Below are 18,818 nucleotides of genomic sequence, written 5' to 3' on the forward strand. Positions count from 1 at the left end.
CATGCTGGGTCTGCTCCAACCCATCCTCCCAAGACGGGATCCAGCACTTCCTCCCCCCGGGCCTTCTTCCCCTGCCTGGCTTTTGTTCCCCTTCCTAAATTCCCTCTTCCACCTGACCACACTCTTCCCAGGTGGTACAGATCATGTCCATCAAGCCCTCTGGGTGTTCATCAACCACCAATTACAATTCCCCCCTCGCCCGGTCCCCCCAGGCACTGCAGGTGGGAGCGGGCCTCCCAGCCTGGGGCAGACAGACACACCCTACCTTCGCTCACCCTCGCACACTGAAAATAGTGGTGTGGGCATTGCCGCTTCGACCCCGGGGGTCGCATACATACGCAGCATCCACACTGCTAATTTTTTCGCACCAGCTCGAGCCCTGCTTGCATCAGCCTGTCTGCCCAGGCTGGAACGCTCCCTGCCAGCTGCGGTGCAGACACACCCTTAGACGGGCTGCGTCACCCCATGGCAGGCAGCAATGATTTAGTAGGGGTTGGTCCTGCTTTGAGCCGGGGTTGGACTCGGTGACCTTCTGAGGTCCCTTCCAGCCCTGAGAGTCTATGATTCTCACCCTCAGTGGGCTGCACTAGGGGAGCCAGGCAGAGCAGGGGACTCAGAGATAACAGTGGCCCAATGGAAACCAATGCAGCACTGGACAAACAAAAGAGGAGAATATAGTTTAATTCTAAAGACTAAATACCCTGATAAAAGGCATGATGAAAATCCAGCTCTGGCAAACATGGGGCTTACACCGCAGTTAGGGGTTACAAAATAGGGACTAGGTGTTTAAATCTAATTGTAAAAAGGATCCTGTTATCTTCAGCCAGTGGTTCGGCTGCATTTAATTCCTGGGGTCTTGTGTGAACGGGGACAGGACAGCCCAGGGAGGGCAGCTCCTAATGTGGATGGGGATTCGTAGCTGAGGTATTGAATTTTCAATACTTTGACTCCCTGGAGTCACAGGTTCAAATCCTAGCAGAGCCGGTTCAACCCTTCCAATAAATGGATTCCCTGCTGTTTGCTGAGCCTTGATCTTTTCAATGAGGCCTTAAAGGTCAAGGTCCTGTCTGCTCCGGGAGGACACGAAAGCACACTTAGCATGTCTCCCAAGGTAAGGCTTTGCCTCAGTCTCCTTGGCTAAAATCTCTCCTCTCCCCAGTGTTGCACAGCAGGGTGGCTCCTCCCCAGAGCAGGCTGCATCTCACTGGTTCTTTACATATATATGGTGGTTTGTGAAGCGCTTTGGCAAGCCTTCTGCATGAAAGGTGCCGTGTAAGCATGAAATATTACAGGGACTCAGGACATTTCCAACTCTGCTGGTTTCCTACAGCCTCGTCAGAGACGTACAGTTAGAGACAGGCACTCAGAGGGGGAGGAATCGGGGACAGTCCTTGGATTCTAGCGGGGCTCAGTGCCTTCTGCAAGGGGCTTCAACGCCTCACGGGATCATGCACTCAGGGACACGAAGCCTTGGCCCCGCTCTGGAGGCAGCAGCAGACACAACTGCACAGCCCTTTGGCGGCTCTGGTGACAGCACCCCATTCCCTGGGGCTTCCCACCTCGCTGAAGCTGCCGCATACACAAGGTGTGCCTGGCCCTGGGGCTTCAGGAGCCCCTAATGTGGGAAGCCTGGAAGAGAAGCAGCTGCAGGGACCAGGATAGTAGTAGCATGACCTCTGCCCTCGTCTAGCAGCCAGAAGAAGAGGGAGCTATGGAGCAGGGTAGGTAGGAGACAAGTGATCAAAGCCCATAGGGCCTAGAGGGTAACTTGAAGCAGAGAAGTTTGTGGGCCAGTTCAGCAGAAGGGCACACACGCGCCGCCAGCTTTGTGCTTGACCAGTTTGCATGTGTCCAGGAAAGAGAGCCTAGTGGTTAGAGCAGAGGATGAGGAGTCAGGAGACCTGGTTTCTGCTCCCAGTTGTGCCACTACCTTGTTCTGTGACTCTGGACAAGCCACTCAGACCATCTGTGCCTCGGCTTCCCTCGTGTATGACGAGGCCACCTGCTTCAAAGGGAGTCGCAAACCATAATACTTGCCTAGAAGGTGCTACTGAAATGCAAAGGGTGTTTTCTCCGTAGCCTCTTTCTGCCAGGCAATGGGCGAGGCGTATTGCTGGCTTTTGTAACCTGGCCACCTCCCCACCAAGAACCATACACAGACCACCAGACCTCTTCACACGCAGCACGTTCAGTCTCTTTCAAGGGGGGCCAGATATGAGCCACTGACCTCAAGTTGGAACATTCCCTGCCCCATCACCAGTCAGCTGAGCCCCGCAGCCCTCTGGACAGGCACCTTACATAAAAATCCATACAAAGACCCATACAGACAGCATGTTTTAAAGTGTGGGGGGAGGGAGGGGAAGAGATAATTCTATCTACCAAAAAAGAGTGTGTTAGGAGAGCATTAGTTACACAAGAGACAGCTGCAGAACCTTACCGCTGCCCTCTTGTGCAAATGCATTAAGGATACAGTCTATATTTACCTGGTCACATATTTCTACAGGACCTCTGCTTCAATCCATGCAGTTTGGAGGGCAGCTGCTAACAGCACCTTGAACACTGCACCACAGCAGAGGAAGCAAAAAGGAAGGGGATATTTTGGACAAGAGAATGGGGACATAATCCCACCCTTAGCGAAACTAGTGCCCTAAGGTATTTAATTCCATACAGACAAGACAGGACCTTGGTTTTTAAGGTCTCATCTGAAAGATCCACACACAGGAAACTTCTAAAATATTTCTAAAACATACACTATATAGTTCAACCCCAAGTAACGGAGCTCAGAGCAGGAATGACCGGCTCACTTTCTCGGACTTGTGTGATGCAGGAGGCCGCACGAAACAATCCTGATGGTCTCCTCTGGCCTTAAACTCCAGGAAACTAATTTGTCTAGCAACCTCAGGAAGACGAAGCCCAGCACTAGCCCTGCTGAGATCTCAGGATGTGCTTTCCCCGAGCCTAGCTATTTCCTAACTGCTGCTCAGTAATGTTTTCCAAAGTACGGAGTGTCTGCCCTGGAGCTGGAAGGTGGGAATTCCAGCTACCTGTGATGGAGCTGACATGCTGCACAGAGAAGGGTAGCCGGAGCAGCACAAGCATGGGAGGGGCTAGCTGCCCTGAGTACACACCTATGGACTCGGAGGGGATCATCCTGGGCTGTCTAGCCCAGCCCCCGACTCCTGCTGCCCCGGCTGCACGATTTTCAGCATGCCAGCTCAATCAGAGAGAGCACAGATACGGTTACACCTCCAGCCCCAGTGCAGACAGGCTCTGAGTCACTTCGGCACTTCAGAGAACTCAACCCACTTATCCCACTGAGCCACCACGTCGAGAGAGCAACCAGGCCGTCCTCTGAAAAGGGGCATTTTCCGCCTCAGATTGTATTACAGGCTTGTTTGCGGGAAGAAAAGAGCGGGTCAGGGCACACAGCCCAGGGAACGCTATGGCCAAGGACCAGGGGCTGGGTTTGGTTTATTCCTCAGTTCTTTTTTTTAAAAAAAAAGAGAGGAGCTCCTCGTGCGCCTGGGAATTGGCTGTGCCCAGCGGGAGCAGAGACTTTAGGCCACGCTGTGCATGGACTGTACGGTACGGCCTCACGGTGGCGAGTGATCTCTCTCCATCCCTGAGCTCAGCACCTGGGACACGTAGAAAGCCGGAGACCCTGCTCTGAGTGTGGAGGCGGGGGCAGGATTGCAGGCTCTAAGGAGGGATTTGCAGGAGGGGAAGCACACAAGGAGGCGGGGGGGGGGGGAATGGGGCACCCCAGGAAAGAAGGCGCGGAGGCACCAATGAGGAAGTGGAGGGAGGGAACTTGCAGGGAGAGGCAAGAGGCAGGAGCTCCAGGCTGAGGGGTGCATGCAGGCTCCTCACCTCCATGACCTCCTTGCGGATGTCCACGATGCGGAACCAGTGCAGGAGCTGAGGGAAGCCCTCCAGCTTGGCATTGCGCTCCTGCAGGGCCACCTTCCTCTTGCACGAGAGCTGGCGGCTGAAGTACTTGACCAGCTTGCTCTGGAAGAGAAGGGAACAGGCGTTTCGAGGCAGCCAGCACACAGCAAACACACACTCACACACACACATTGCCCTTTTCCCCAAAGCTACCACGTCCCCCGTCTTTGCAGACAAAGGGCAACCAGTCACTTACCGCTGAAGAGTTTCAACACTGCATCCCACACCTGCCAGCCAACCTCCCCAGGGATTGCTAATTTGCATATATTTCCTGAGATTTGCATCTTTACAGGCACAAACCCATGCAGAGCATGTGCCAACCCCACAGCCCTGCGGGAACCAAACCCCAGCATGGCCGAGAATGGCACGTGTCGCTGGAGAGGTCAGAGTCCTTACCTGCCATACACACTGCAACCCCCACAGTCTCACCGACTAGCGTCTTACTCTGCATCTGGCCTCACTGAAGTCAGGGGCACTGTTCATAGAGCAAAATGCTGCTCAACACAAGTCAGAATCAGCTCCTAAACTACTAACGCCAAGTTTCCAGTGTTGTTTTTTTTTCCCCCTTCTTCTCCAGGGGAAAGCGCAGACGCAGTCCCCCACTGCCACAAATTATGCAGTTGAGTTTCCCACATTTGGGGAAATCACAGGGGTCAGCACACCCGCAGTGCAATGGATGAGCCTCACCCTGGGAAAACCACCTTCGTGATCATGGTATCTCCCCTGCCAGGTAAGTGTTCCCACGCCTGGTTCTTCCTGGTCCCAAGAAGAGTTAGCAGGAGGGGAAGGTCCACCCCTTGCTTAGTGCTCTGTTCCAGAAATGCCAGCTCTGTACTGCTGTTCTTGGAAAGACCCCCGCATCCAGCAAATGCTGGTGCCTGTGGGTAACTCTTGTGTGCATCAGAGTTTGTAGGATGGGAGCCCAGGACTGTCCACTGGAAAGTCAGGGATCCAAACACCCCCCTCCCTCTTTTAATAGCTCTGCAGACGCTCATCTAAGGATCGAGCGTCTGCAGAGCCGTGTCAGTTCACACCTGCCCACTCCCCAGTGGCAGATTTCATATGCCATCCCCGCACGGTCCTCAGGGCAGCCAACGGCTCAACTCTCCCTCTGCCAGGGCCCACGTCTACAATCAGCGCAGGAGACTTGACGAGCCTACAGTGCAGAGGCAGCACCGGTGCATTTCACGTGCAGACCACAGAGGGTTGAATGAACGTCAGTGGGTGCCACAAGCATCCAAGGTTAAATTCAGCCCAAGCTCAGCCTCCATGTTGACAGCACCTGCAGAGAGAGGAGTGGAGCTGCTGCCGCCAGAGACGAGGCAGGGACACTCCGTTTTCAGTTGGGAATTGAGTGCTCCACGCCATGGGAAGCTCTGAAAACCTGCCCTACAGGTTCCCTTTACAGCTCCTGCCTTCCCAGAGAAAGCCCTGGAGTGGAGACATGGCTGCTCCCTTCCTTTCCTGGGTGACGCTGAGCACTCCCACTGAAGGCAACGTGACTCCTGACAAATTTTCTACGCTTCCCTTATGTGCACTGCTGGGCCAGGCCGCAGCACTCAGTGCCTGGCAGGATCAAAGCCCTTCATTACTATTATTGTCAACACCTCACCACGTGCCTCCTGGTGCGACTCAAAGAATGTGTTCCCTGCCCTGAGGAGCAATTTCACTTTCAGCCCTGGCCATCTCTGGTGCAGGGCCTCTTGGTCAGAACAAGGGGCTGGCAGTCAGGATCCCTGGATTCTGCCGCTGTCTCTGCCACGGGCCTGCTGCGTGACCTCAGCCAAGGAACATTCTGCCTCAGTAAAATGGGATAATGACACTCCCTTAACGTAACACTTGTCTGCCACCAGGTATCAGCCCAACATTTCCGTTTGCAGGGGACTGGGGTAGCCGTTCGGGCTTTTGGTGCTCGGTGCACAGACAGACCTACATTTCTCCTCGCTGGTCACACATACATTTAGAGCTAGGACCTTCCGTGTCACATTTCAAAGCATTCCACAGCCACCCTTGACAACTGCAGTTAGCCAACGAAGACTTTCAGATTCTGAACTGGAACGAGGCTAAGTACCTGGCCGCGTGAGACTGAAATAGAGCTTATAATACGGTTCATTTAAGACACTATCGCAGAAAGAAACCCTCTGCAATTCCCCTTCCTTGCTTTCAGCTTGGTGATTCTGTGGCACTTCTGTGGAACGCTAGGTGGCACTAAGCTATCGTACGTGCCTGGCTGAACATTTCCCATTTCCACAGCATCCCCTGCTTGATGCGTTATTATGAATGTGACGTGCAGCGCTACAGAAAACACAAGGGTAAAGCCCAGGGCATTCCTAAAAATAGTGAGTGCTAGCCTGCTCCCGGTGAAGTCACTGGCAGAACTTCCTTTGACTTCAGAGCTTGATTGGCTACCCTTACGTTGCGGCTTAAGTGCTCGCCAATGTAAAGTTTGCATAACTGGACCATGGAAAGACGTGTTAGAGTTAGAGAGAGCTGAGATCAAAATAGCACCTTAAAGTTTTTGGGATTTTTTTTAAAAGGCAATTGGCAAGGATTAGAAAAAACACCCCAAGTAAACCCAACAAAAATACCCCCCACAAGATATGGGCAATGCCACTCAGCTAACCCAGGGACTGGATTAGTAATACTTGGCCCTGTTCCCCTATCACGTCCCTCTGGTTTGTCTTATCTTGTTATCTCTCTGTGGGCCCCATTGTGCCCCAGGATTTACAAGCACAAATCCTCACCAAGTCCCATTAGCCAACATGACACTGCACTGCCCCGGGGGCCTGCTTTAGCGGACCGTGATGCAGACTCAGGGCCTGACATGGGTAGTTCTGAGACGCTGACTGTGTCTTTTATTCATAACACCTAGCATGCTCCTGGGTGATCAGTGAATATTGTTTTTATACTAACACACACTCACACCAGAAAACCTAACATTTTGCAGGCTAACAACTAAAAGAACACAACTGAAAAACCTAGCGTAATGCATCACTCAATGTGCTTTGTTCATTTATTTTGTCAAGTATAGTTTAAGGGTTTTTTTGCTGCATCAGTAATAAATATAGCCTTTAGCATTGCAGCAACAATGTGTGTCCTTTGAGCCAATCTCTCCACTCACATAGGTAGAACATCATTCCAGTTAATGTAGATGCATCAATGTAAACACTAGGAAAACGTGACCTAGATTACATGTACACTGTGGGTTTTGGCATGGGGAGAATTAAAAGATATTAAGAGCAGGAGTAGGGGCTGCAAAGGAGACACGACAGGTGCAGACTCCTAGCAAGTCTTTAAAGTGATGTTTTCCAGGTTTCTGCTGTGATTTGCTCGCTTCTCGGATGGGATGGTATTATTGGCCAGGTCCAGGGGGTCGGCAGCATGCAGCGTAACTGGGCTGCCAGCATCAATAAGGGATCCTAACTGAGGACTGAACATTATTTTGTAATTGTTGCTTTAAATATGAGCAGGCAGGGGGTCTCCCAAGTCTGGGGTCAAGGTGGAGACTTGGGAAAAGGGGGCGGCTGAGCAGGAACCCGGATCCTGTTGTTACACTCCAGCCTATACATCTGCAGTCATGCTATTGAAGTTGGTGGATTTACCCACAAGGAGAATCCAGCTTGGGAGTCCGGGGCTGCCTGACTCACCGCCCCAACCACAAAGCTGTCTCCAGGTCTCTGGTCTCCCTTGCTGGCCAGCAAAGGGGAACCACACATCCACGTCCCCTCCTAGCAACGGGCCTGGGCAGGGGTCCTTAGCTAGCCAGGTGGAGCCTCATGGCTCTACTTTAGGCTTGAGTAGAGACACTGGGCCAAAGCCTCTCCTCCATGTGCACCCCGCAAGGGGCTCTCCTGCAGGCAGAGCTCATCTTTCAGGGACACAGGGGAGTGCTCTCTAGGGATACCCCTTTCCTGGCGTACGGGGAGGAGCAAGACCAAGAGCAGAAGATTCGACAGCAGCGTCTATGCAGAACTGTTCCCACCTCCGCTTGAGGACAATCTGTGCATGAAGCAGAATTGGCTCCAGCAGGGTTGCACCCATGGCAGCTACTGAGGAGCCCTGAGTGGAGCCGGTCAGTAGCAGCCTGGGATGGTGGGGTGGCGCTAGTGGAGTAATCCATTGATAGCGCCTGCTTGCACAGGTCAGGGAGAGGGGATCTCTTCCGCAAAGATCCCAGTGATCCCCAGGGCTGGGAAGCTCTGTACAAGAGTCCAAGAGTGAAACTAACTTGTCTAGTTCAGCACTCCGGGCAAAAGGGAAACAAGCAGCACCAACGGTGAAAAGAGAGCTGGAGTTTCAAGTTCCTTTGCTGTAATCATCAGAAGGTGCTGAATAAATCGCCTGAAGGGTATCTGCTTCTTAAGAACGTGAGGCCCCATTCTCCGTGCCCTGGTATCTTGTGCAGTCCTCACCCCAGTGCAAAGCGAGCTTACAGCCCTGCCAATGCTGCCAGCAGGAAATGCCAACCTGGGAGTCTGAACCCACTGTGCACAGGTGGAAACAACTCCGCAGTACGAGGCGCACAGAACGGTACAAGGCAGGAATCAGGCCTATGCTTTTTGACCTGACAGTGTCCCCTTAAGGAAGAGTTGTTGGGCTCATCTCACCTCTCTCAAGTTCGAAGCCGCAGAAGAGTGTTTGAAACAAGTCACAGGGAAGCAAGTTCTATTACCAGCATCCCACCAGTGACATGACAGGCATCAGTGAGGTAGAAGACATGCTCTTAAAGTACTTCCAAAACCTCCTTTGCCTGGCTGACCTTTCCCCCTGCTTGATCTCACCCCAGAGACATGCTTATTAATCCTTGGGAGAGTCAAGTGCCATCAGCATTTAAGAACTGGGCCCTCCACCCTGCAGTTGGTCTTCACAAACCTAGGGCTCCACTTTGCTACTACCAAAGTCAAAGACAGATTTGCCATTGAGTCAGTGGGAGCATGGTCAGACCATCGCACTGGCAGAGCACTTCTGAAACGGATGTGAGGTTTTCAGCTTCTGGCTGCCAGCAGCCGTTCTGCTCTGATTGTTGCAGAAACGGCCACCAACGGACTGAGTGCTCAAACCCATGCTCCTCCAAGCCTGGGACCAGCCTACCAAAGGGATGGACTCTCTCCTGATGTCATACGGCCACAGCTATGGCCAGCAGGGGCACCTGAGCTAGATCCCCTCCTCCCCGCCCCAACCCCATTATAGACCAGAGGATGCTCCTGGCCCCATTCTCAGCCTGTCTTGGTGACCTTTGGGCACTCTGCAAAAGTGGTTGGAGAGGGCTGAGGGTGCTTCCCAGAGGGGCAGCTGGAAAGGAAAGGCGTTCCCATTCAAATAGTTACTGTAATACTGCTGAGGTTTTACTGTGCTGCTAATGATGTGTTAGAACACCAAGTCTCTTGGATGGGCTTTTTATTATTTTAAAGCTAAACCAATAAATAAGTAGTATGACTACTCCCACGGACATCACTAGGGAAACTGGTTGCAGGCTTGGGCCCTAAGTGGGTGAAAATTCAGCCAGGGGATCTGTAACTTTATTTGAAAGAAAGGCTGGGGTTTCCAAACTCTTCCTTTATTTCCACCAGGCTGACACCTGCTCCCAAAGCAGCAGAAGCCAGCACACGAGCTGCCGTGTGAGCTGCTGACTGTTTTATTGATTTCTATAGCACCTACTCTCCTAACCCTGCACAGATCAGTTACAGACAATGGATACCCCAAAACAAGGACAGAACCGAAGCAAAAGAAGTGTGTCTTGTCCCATTCCCTAAAGGGCCCTGTAGGTGAGCTCAGACATGCAAGGACTCTGAACGCTAGAGGTGCTTGCTCCTCCTCCTCCCCTTCTGACTTTAGAGCCCTTTTCAAATCAGCAGTGTTTGAAAAACGGGGGAGAGGGGGAAAGAGGTCGGAACGAACACAGTAGTTCGAGTTCTTTTCACAAGGCCTTTTTCCTAAAAGACACACACCTCCTCTCCAACTGTAGTCCGTTTTTGTTAAAATTAGCGGTCGGGTCCGGTATGGCGTCTGTCCCCGAATCCCCCCTGCCAAGCTTTATGGTTTTACAATCTTTTATAAGAACCCACTGCTCCAGTGACATTCTGGGAGAGACCCAAAGCACCGCTCGGAGGAACACCCAGCACATGGTTGGTGCCGCACTAGCACCCGGAGGCCCCAGTCAAGATCAGAATCCCGTTGTGCTAGGCGCTGTACCTCCCACCATGGGACTCGGATCTTGACTGGGGCCTCCAGTTGCTAGCGCACCACCCACAGCCGCGCTCAGCGTTCCCAGCCCAGCAGGGACAGTGTCCTTCTGAGGCTTGACAAACGCCTCTCCCAGGGAACCAGTGAAACTCACCGCACACAAAGGGCACAGTCCACTCAAGGACAAGCGAGGTAGAGCCTTTGACTGTCCAATCTCCTGCAGGGCTCGAAATCAGACATGTTGCTTAGAAGAGCAGGTAAAAAGACATCCTGACCCAAGTATAATATTTAACTCGATGATGCCCCTTAAAAAGGTTTCTTATTCTTACATAAGAAGTGCTTTAAAAAAAACCACAAGACTTTTGTAAGAGGACAAACATTGCAAATTGGGTAGTTGTTCTAGACAACAAGGACTTGCTTCTGTTCCCCTGCACCTGGATAAACCCAGGCCATCTGAGGACATTCCCCACTCACACCACACTGCTGGGCTGCGTGGAAGTTTGCTAACCCTCGGCTCTCATGGGAGCATTAGAAAGAGCTGGACAGACACAGTGGAACGACTGCTTCATCATTTTTGAACTCTGGCTGCTGCAAGCACTCAGCACAGCAATTCAGCCGCCCTTGTTTCACTTTAGTCACTTCACTCCCCTGTCTGGGCAGATCACAGCAGAAGCCATCTGTTGGGAGGGGAGCAAGTCTCCAAGGAGCCCATTGGGGAGCAGGGAGAAGTAGGTGTATGTCACCCACACATGACAAGGAGGCCACCAGGTTTGCCCACAGCGGAAATCCTCCCCAAAGCACAGAGACCACCCAAGGCCCTGCTCACCATGGTCTTACTATGACCAGCAACACCCCGTCAGCTACTCTAGGGGAGCATGATCCATTTACAAGAACAGACAAGGCTTTTACAGCAAGCAACCCCTCAGCCTAAGCACCAAGAGTCATCAGTCATATAGATTCTGCAAGCCCAATGCTGCCCTAGTTACACCTGTGCAAGCACAGGGTCCTCCAAGGCTGCACTCGGTAAAGTGACGCCTCTCACTCTTATTAGGGGAACAAGCCCCACCTGTCGTCCAGAACAGATGGCTAAATACAGCTGATTCTTTCTACCAACAGGTGGTGCAGTGGGAAGGAAGCAGCTATGTCCTGTTAACTGGCCCCATGGCTCCCCAACACACATATTTCTCATTACACTCCCACAAGGAGCTTAAGTCCCAGCTTGTTTGTTTTTTCTTTTCTGTGCACTTTGGTCAGGCTCCCAAGGCACTCAAGAGGAAAAGCACTCACAGAGATTCATAGGAACACGGGGGCTTGGACAACACCTTTGCCTCCAAGCTTATGAAAGTCTAAAGAGAAAATGCACTAGCCCCTACTTTCACTGCCTACCCCGGGAACTCCCAGAGCTGGTAACAATGTTTGAACAAGCTGGCCAAGCACCAAATACCTTCCTGCTGCTGCTATGGTTCCCTTTCAGAAGGACAAGAAAGTGCCCTCCATTGGTATTAAAAACAAGGTGTGAGGGCCTGAATCTGCCGTGCAGAGGGCCAGGCGTGCCTGGCTTAGCCCTACGCAGGGAGAGGCCCAGAGAGGGACACAGAACTCTCTGAAATGCGACTCCCCCACTGCTGAACAGCACACTCACACAAGGCCACAAGGCTTGTTTTCTGATCTGAAACTCCCACACGATCCCATTCCAGCGCCGTGCCCTTGCCCCACACGCGGTCAGAACACCATGAGAGTTATTGCAGACTCGGACTGTGAAGACCCAGGAGGGAGGTTCATCAGAGGTTAAATGGGTCATCATTATTTGTATTAAAATCTTTTAATAGTCCCAAGGAGCAATAAGGAAAAGAGCCTGATTACCCAGCACACGCAGTAGGGATACACCTCCTTTTTCTTCTTCTTACTGCTCTTACCAGGAAAAAAATCATAAAGTCATAGGAAGATAGGACTGGAAGGGACCTCAAGAGGTCATCAAATCCAGCCCCCTGCACTGAGGCAGTACCAAGTAACCTAGACCATCCCTGACAGGTGTTTGTCCGGCCTGGACTTAAAAACCTCCAACCACAAGGATTCCACAGCTTCCCTTGGAAGCCTGCTCCAGCTTAACTACCCTTCGAGTTGTAAAGTTTTTGCTAACATCTAACCAAAATCTCCCTGTTTGCAGATTAAGCCCATTCCTTCTTGTCCTACCTTCATGAGCACTGAGAACAATGGCTCCCCAGCCTCTTTCTAACAGCCCTGAACATATTTGAAGACTATCATCACTGTCAGCTTTTCTAAACCTTTGATCATTTTTGTTGCTCTCCTCTGGACTCGCTCCAATTTGTCCACCCCTTTCCTAAATGGGGGTGCACAGAAGTGGAGACGGTACTCCAGCTGAGGCCTCGCCAGTGCTGAGTAGAGCAGGAGGGTTACCTTCTGTGTCTTCCATAAGACACTCCTGTTAATACCCCAGAGACTAATTTTAGCCTTTGTTTGCAACTGCAGATTTTCCTCCTTTTTTACCTTGGGGCAACAGGTTAGCGGCATTTGCTCAAAACTAAAAGGGCTCTGGCTGGCTACAAGACTTTTTTTTCGGCAGGCGGAAGGGACTGATTGGTCTGTTCCTACCAGGGGTGGGGTTAAGGGAGTGGACAGCCTGCTCCAGGAACGAGGCACTTACACTCGTTCGAAAGGACAGCTTGGGGAGAAGTCTGGTTTAGCTGTGTGGTTGCTTGTATCTAGTTGGGGAGCTCAGTTGAGTCAGAAGTCCGGTCTAGTGTTGAGGAGCTCATTTCCTCTTGTGTGTTTTAATATTGTTTAGGGGCTTATTTTAGCCTGTCTGTGCGGTGTAGCCGGGAAGCATGGTGTGTCTCAGAAGCTTGATCTTGATCTTGATCTTATGGGATTAGCTTTAGGTGCTTACTCTCGCCTGCTCCAGTTTTAGAAGTTTCATTTGCATTAGTGGTGCAGCCTGGACTAGGACATTCCACAGGTAAACTTCAGGGGCACATCTGCCCCAAGGGCACTCTTCAGTGGAACATCACAGGTTTCTGGTCTGTCACCCCTCCTGCTTGATCTGTATGTGAGGTGAGGCTGTCAGGGATGCAGAGTTATCTAGAACTGGGTTGCAAAACTTTCTGGGAAAACTGACAGTGGGAGGAGAGAGTCCATCTCTGGAGTCCATCTCTGAGTCAAAAACCAAACTCCTGCTCTTGATGAAAACCTGAAAAACTGGTGGAAATTAAAATAACTAAGACTTCAGTCAAATTTGCAGGGGAGCGGGGACAATACTTCCTGACCAGCTCTAAAGCTATCACAATGCTGATTACATTCACCTATATGCATCTCTCATCAGCTCACGAAAGCTTATGCTCAAATAAATTTGTTAGTCTCTAAGGTGCCACAAGTATTCCTTTTCTTTTTGTGGATACAGACTAACACGGCTGCTACTCTGAAACCTGTCATCAGACCTGGACTCTGCAGTTGCTTTGCTTTCCTAGGGATAGATCCACAAAGGGATTTAGGGGCCTAAGTCCAAAATTTAGGTGCTCAAAACCCCTGATCAACTGCTGCCTAACCCTGCAGGGACTGCAGTCCCTAGGTGTCTAAACTTCCACGGCTGGACATACACACAGCTGCCAGGTGCCTAGCTCACACCTAATCACCAGCAGGATCCTCAAACTCTGCATTCCCCTCGCCTAGTTTGCCTGTGGGGATTGATCTGGTAGGTATATTCTGAGCATGTCTACTACCTCAGGCCTCACGTCACAGATAGCTGCACCCAGTGGTTTGCACACTTAGGATGTGGGAGAGACAGGTTCAATCCCACCCCTCTCCCTGACGTGGAGCAAAGATTTGGATTTAGGTCTCCCACCTCCCAGGTGTGAGCCCTAACCACCAGGCAATGGGGTAGTCTGGTGTGGGCCTCTCTCAGTCTCTCCTGCTGGCGCTGTTCCACTTTGTATAAATAATCAAGTAGTCACTGGAACACCTCCCAAGTGCATGCCCTGGCCCCGGGCATAGGGAGTCATTCTGTCTTTGGCCCCATGACTGTTTATAGTTCATACAAAGTGAGAAGGCTTCAAGAGGAAAGACTAAGCCCTACAGCAGACTGTCCCATAGACCAGAGATGAAGGTACTCATCTGAGAAGGAGGAGACCTGGGTTCAAATCCCTGCTCCACATCAGCTTTAGAATTTCCTCTGCCTAATGACACATAAGGCAACCCATATTTCCCACTGCTGTCTGTCCAGAGCAAGGTGTTTGGCTCCATCATAAATTGTCCTGCAGTAAGTCATTCTTTGTCCTTCACGGCCTCTCTTCCGTCCAGGTGGGACCCAATCGAAGGTGTACCTTGTGCTTTTGCCACAGGTAGCCTGATGACATGACCAGCTTGTAGTCATCTCTGTCTGATTGTTGAGTCTACAGTCTGCTGGGCTATGCAGTGCAACACTTCCACACTGGTTATGCGAACTCCCAAGTTTCTTCTTAAACAATGCTGGTGGAATGCATTCAGCTTCCTTGTCTGTGTACTTCCACCATCTGCTATGCTTCCACAGCATACAATAGTGATGGAAGGACAACAGGATTGTACAACCTCATTTTAGTGAGTAAAAGTTTCTTCTTACTCCTCCAGATGCTTGGCAAATGGGGAAATGATCTACTGGCTTTGTCAGTTCTTGCCTTCACTTCTTCCATGAGCTGGCCATTAGCAGATATTGTACTTCCAAGATAGACAAAGTCATCAGCTGTTTCATACTCTTCTCTATCAGTCACACATCTGTCAGTGTTGACAGCATTCTCTCCTATTTCCATGGTTTTGGTCTTCTGTTAACTGATACTGAAAGTCCCACATTGGCAGCTTCTGCCTTTATGTTCATGAAGAGTCTTTTCATTCCATCTGAGTTGGTATCTAGTTGACTAGATCACCTGCAAAAAGTCTTGCAGCCTATCTCTTGCCCAAGCAACCAACTGTCATTGGCAGCAGCTGACACTCTTATAAGGACTATATGACCATGCAGAAGAGAAGTGGGGATAGTACACAACCTTGCCTTACATCAGAAACAATATTAAACCATTTGGTGTCCCACATCTCTGTCCAGAGGCAGCATGCATACTCATCATACAAAGCTTTTATCAAATTAACAATCTTTTCTGGAGTTCCATAGTGACTCAGGCACTTGCAGAGGGTTTATCTGTGGCACTCTCAAATGCTTTCATAAAATCAAGGAAATTAAAAACCATCTGCTGCTGATATTCTAAGCCTCTCTCAATAAGTCTTCTCAAGGTGAAAATCTGGTCTGAATGTGACCTACCAGAGCGAAATCCAGCCTGTTCTTCCTTGAGCACTTTATCAATGGTGGTTTTCATTCTATTCAAAATAATAATGCAAACCACTTTTCCACGAACATGTGGGAGTGTGGCCCTTCTCCTATTATTGGATAAAAGCTTTGTCCACTTTTATGGATTTTGCAGATAACACCTTTTCTCCAATCTTTAGGAGAGATCTCCTTTTCCCAAACCATCCTGTACAACCTGCACATGTAATTCACCATCATTTCCTCCAGATTTTAACATCTAAGCATCTGCCTTGGCATAGCCTGGTGCTTTGCCGCTCTTCAGTTGGTTTACAGCCTCAGGCTACACTGGCAATTGAATGACAAAACTTTTGTCTTTCAGTGGTGTTAAACCCCCGCCCCCACCACCCAAAGACAAAAGTTTTGCTGTGACAAGTGCCAGTGTGAACAGCGCATTGTCCTGCCGACAAAGCTAATGCTGCTCGTTGGGGGTGGAAATTTTTTGTCAGCAGGAGAGCCGACAAACAGCGGCTACACTACATGACTTTTAGTGGCACAGCTGTGGCAACATAGCCATGTCGCTAAAGCTGTGTAGTGTAGACAAAGCCTTAGTTACTTCCTCAGTAGCAATTACTTCTAATGATACAAGTCCACTGTTCCGTCACATTTCTCAGTGTGTGTTAGAGGTTCTCAGCGCATGTTAGTGAGTAGGCCCAACCTGGAAACGTTCCATCCGATGAGCTCTTTGTCCTTCTTCTGTCGTTAAAATTGTACCATCTCAAGCCTTCAGAATGCTACAACGGTTCAAAAATTGTGATGTCAGTTGTTTAGATACTAGACAACATATTTTTAAAATCACCTCTCCCATATGCCTCCTCTGCTTCTCTTGCTTTATTTTCCATCCATTCTCTCTTATCTCTTCTGGCTGATCTTTTAACTTTCTTGTCTTTGTCCATATATTCTTGCTGCAGAGTAACTCTTTTATTGCTGTCTCATTCTTGCGGAAATCTTTTCTTTAATTCTTTCATCTCTTCAACATGTCTCCATATATATAATGGTGGGAACCATTCTTTTTTCTTAGATCGTTATATATATTATATATATGCAAAAAATTATGACCTCTGGGTCACCAAGAGGTGATCCACATACTCCTGTCAGGAAGAGATGCTTCTCTCTCTGGCTGGTCATGTGCAAAATGAGTAGTGTATGGTTCACAATGGATGCCCATTCACAGTCTGAGCAAAATTATAATCAATAGATAGCAGAACTTGCAGAAAAAAAACAAAAACACTGGGGTTCTCCTGTTTAGAAATAAGAAAATGCACTTTTGAAACTATATCTGGGGTGCAGATGAACCCACAGATGTCCTTGAATCTGTGAGGACAAGCCGCCAGCAGGCTTATCTTATGAGAAGGGATCTCAGCCAACCAAGTTGAAGATGCTTGGAAAAGGACTTGGAGTAAGCTAGCCTGTAGGAGATAGCAGAATGCCTTGTTAGGGAAGTTTAAGCTCGAGAAAACATGTTACGTTGTTTTATAGGTAACCATTTCTTTCCAATATTCCTACTCTCCAGCACTTAAATCACTGTTCTGTGATAATAGATTTTGTCTTGTTTTCACTGCACTTCATGACACCATCTCAGGGCTGTGTGTTAAGAAGAGTGGGGATCCTGTACTGAATCTCGCAAGCTGGGGTGTATCGTTTCTTTGGGAATAGCGGATCTGAGAGTTTGGTGAGCGTGCAGAGGAACAGGGGCTCAGCACCCCAGAGGGCCACTCAGAGGACGCGGTGGGGTTGGTGTGTGCCGATCACTAACCTGCCCAGAGAGAGGCCTGCAACGCAGTTGTGTGGCCAGAGGCTGGTAATGTCAGGGAGCTGATCCACAGCAGGCACCGACAAGACTTCCTCACGCTAAGGGCAGGTGGTGTCAGTTGGATTTGCTGCTTGGGCAGTACTACCAGCCCATCCTGGTTTTCCGCACCTGATGGTTGTATCTGCAAATCCATGACAGACGGGTCTTGTCTCCGGGTTGTTACCAAAACCGAAAGCGTTTTCACATGGACAGATTGTTAGCCTGACTCACAACCCCCTCCCAGGAGGGCTAGTGGATTGCCTTCAGGCTGGCTCCTACCCTCCGAACCAGTGGTTCTCAACCTATTTACCATTGTGGGCCGCATCCAATCCTACCTGTATGGCCCTGAGGATGTCACATGGGCTACAGCTGTGTGTTGATTGGGCCACAAATGGCCCACGGGCTCAGAACCACTGCTCTGAACTATCTGCCTTGGGTGGTCCTGCCAGCATAGCTCTCAGCATCATCAGATCTCGCAAGCCTTCCCACCCATCAAGGCACAACGCTACATCAGGCAGAGGAGGGAGTTGAACCTGGGTCTCCCACATCCTGAGTGAGCGCTCTAACCATTGGACCCAAAGTTAGCCCACCACCATGATGACAACGTCCTAGCGTCTAGCAGGAGTGGGTTTAGCAGGGGCTCCTGACTCCAACTGCACCCACAGAAATCATGAAACCAAGGATGCATAAACAGGCAAACATACACTTCTCCCAGCCTGGTGTGGAGGGGAGGTCCCAGGGGTTGGGGAGAGGGGGATATTGGAGAGCGACCCTGCCCCATACTCACACTCCACCAGCAGCTCCTGTCCCATGGAGCTGGGCCTGGCTCCCCACTTCGGAGACTGTGACCTGGCGCCTCTCAGGTTTGGCCCACTCACCCCTCCATCATGACAGAGGGGCAGCTGGGCCAAATGTGAGCGAGTGGCTTTGTGACCAAGTCCTGGTCACAGCTCTCTGGGCCTCTCCCCTCCAAATTACTGCATGAGTTCTTCCCGGGGGGCTCCTGAAAAGTCACTCGATGCAGGCTGCAGCTGCCTGCTCACCCCGCAGTGCCCCTCACAAAGAACACATAGGGCAAGGCCCATCCACTTATCCATGGCCTCATTTTTCCAAAGTGCTGAACACGCACAGCTCCCATTGAAGTCAGTCAGAAGTGCAGGTGCTCAGCACCTTAGCAAAATCAGGCTCGGCCAGCTCCAGCCTGAGAGGGTTGGGGAAAGGATCTCCCATGACTTCCTAGAGCCAGGACCCTGGCTTGGGTTCTCCTGCCACCAGAGCACGTCAGGGTGATTGCTCACCAGGCTGGCTCTGTTCTGTTCTGCCCACCCGGGGCTCTCAGTCCCTGCACTACGTGACAGGGAGTGGAGGCATGTACGCCCACGGTCTGACTCGCATGGTAGTCTCTGCTCAGAAGGAAGATTAGCGGGAAACGGCGTAGATCCAAATGCCAGTGCGTTGCCAGAGTGCAACGCCTGCGTGGTGGGAGGAGTGTTCCATGAACTCCCTCTGCCCAGTGCTGAGAGACTTTCCCTTGCACGGTCCCCAGGGAAGGGC

The 18,818-nt window shown here is 50.7% G+C and overlaps 1 protein-coding gene and 1 non-coding gene across 2 annotated transcripts in view; both read right to left on the minus strand.

Moving 5' to 3' along the window:
- Positions 1 to 18,818, minus strand: part of KSR2 (kinase suppressor of ras 2) — a 271,742-nt gene that overhangs the window by 235,362 nt on the left and 17,562 nt on the right. Inside the window, exon 2 of the mRNA XM_077835018.1 lies at positions 3,871 to 4,011. Coding sequence (XP_077691144.1) covers positions 3,871 to 4,011 — 141 coding nt within the window. The remainder of the gene's footprint in view (positions 1 to 3,870; positions 4,012 to 18,818) is intronic.
- On the minus strand, positions 4,523 to 4,686 carry LOC144275912 (U1 spliceosomal RNA). Its single transcript, XR_013348143.1, has one exon. It is a non-coding gene; the product is annotated as a U1 spliceosomal RNA (small nuclear RNA).

This window comes from Eretmochelys imbricata, chromosome 15 (genome assembly GCF_965152235.1).
Source record: "Eretmochelys imbricata isolate rEreImb1 chromosome 15, rEreImb1.hap1, whole genome shotgun sequence".
Classification (NCBI taxonomy): Eukaryota; Metazoa; Chordata; order Testudines; family Cheloniidae; genus Eretmochelys; species Eretmochelys imbricata.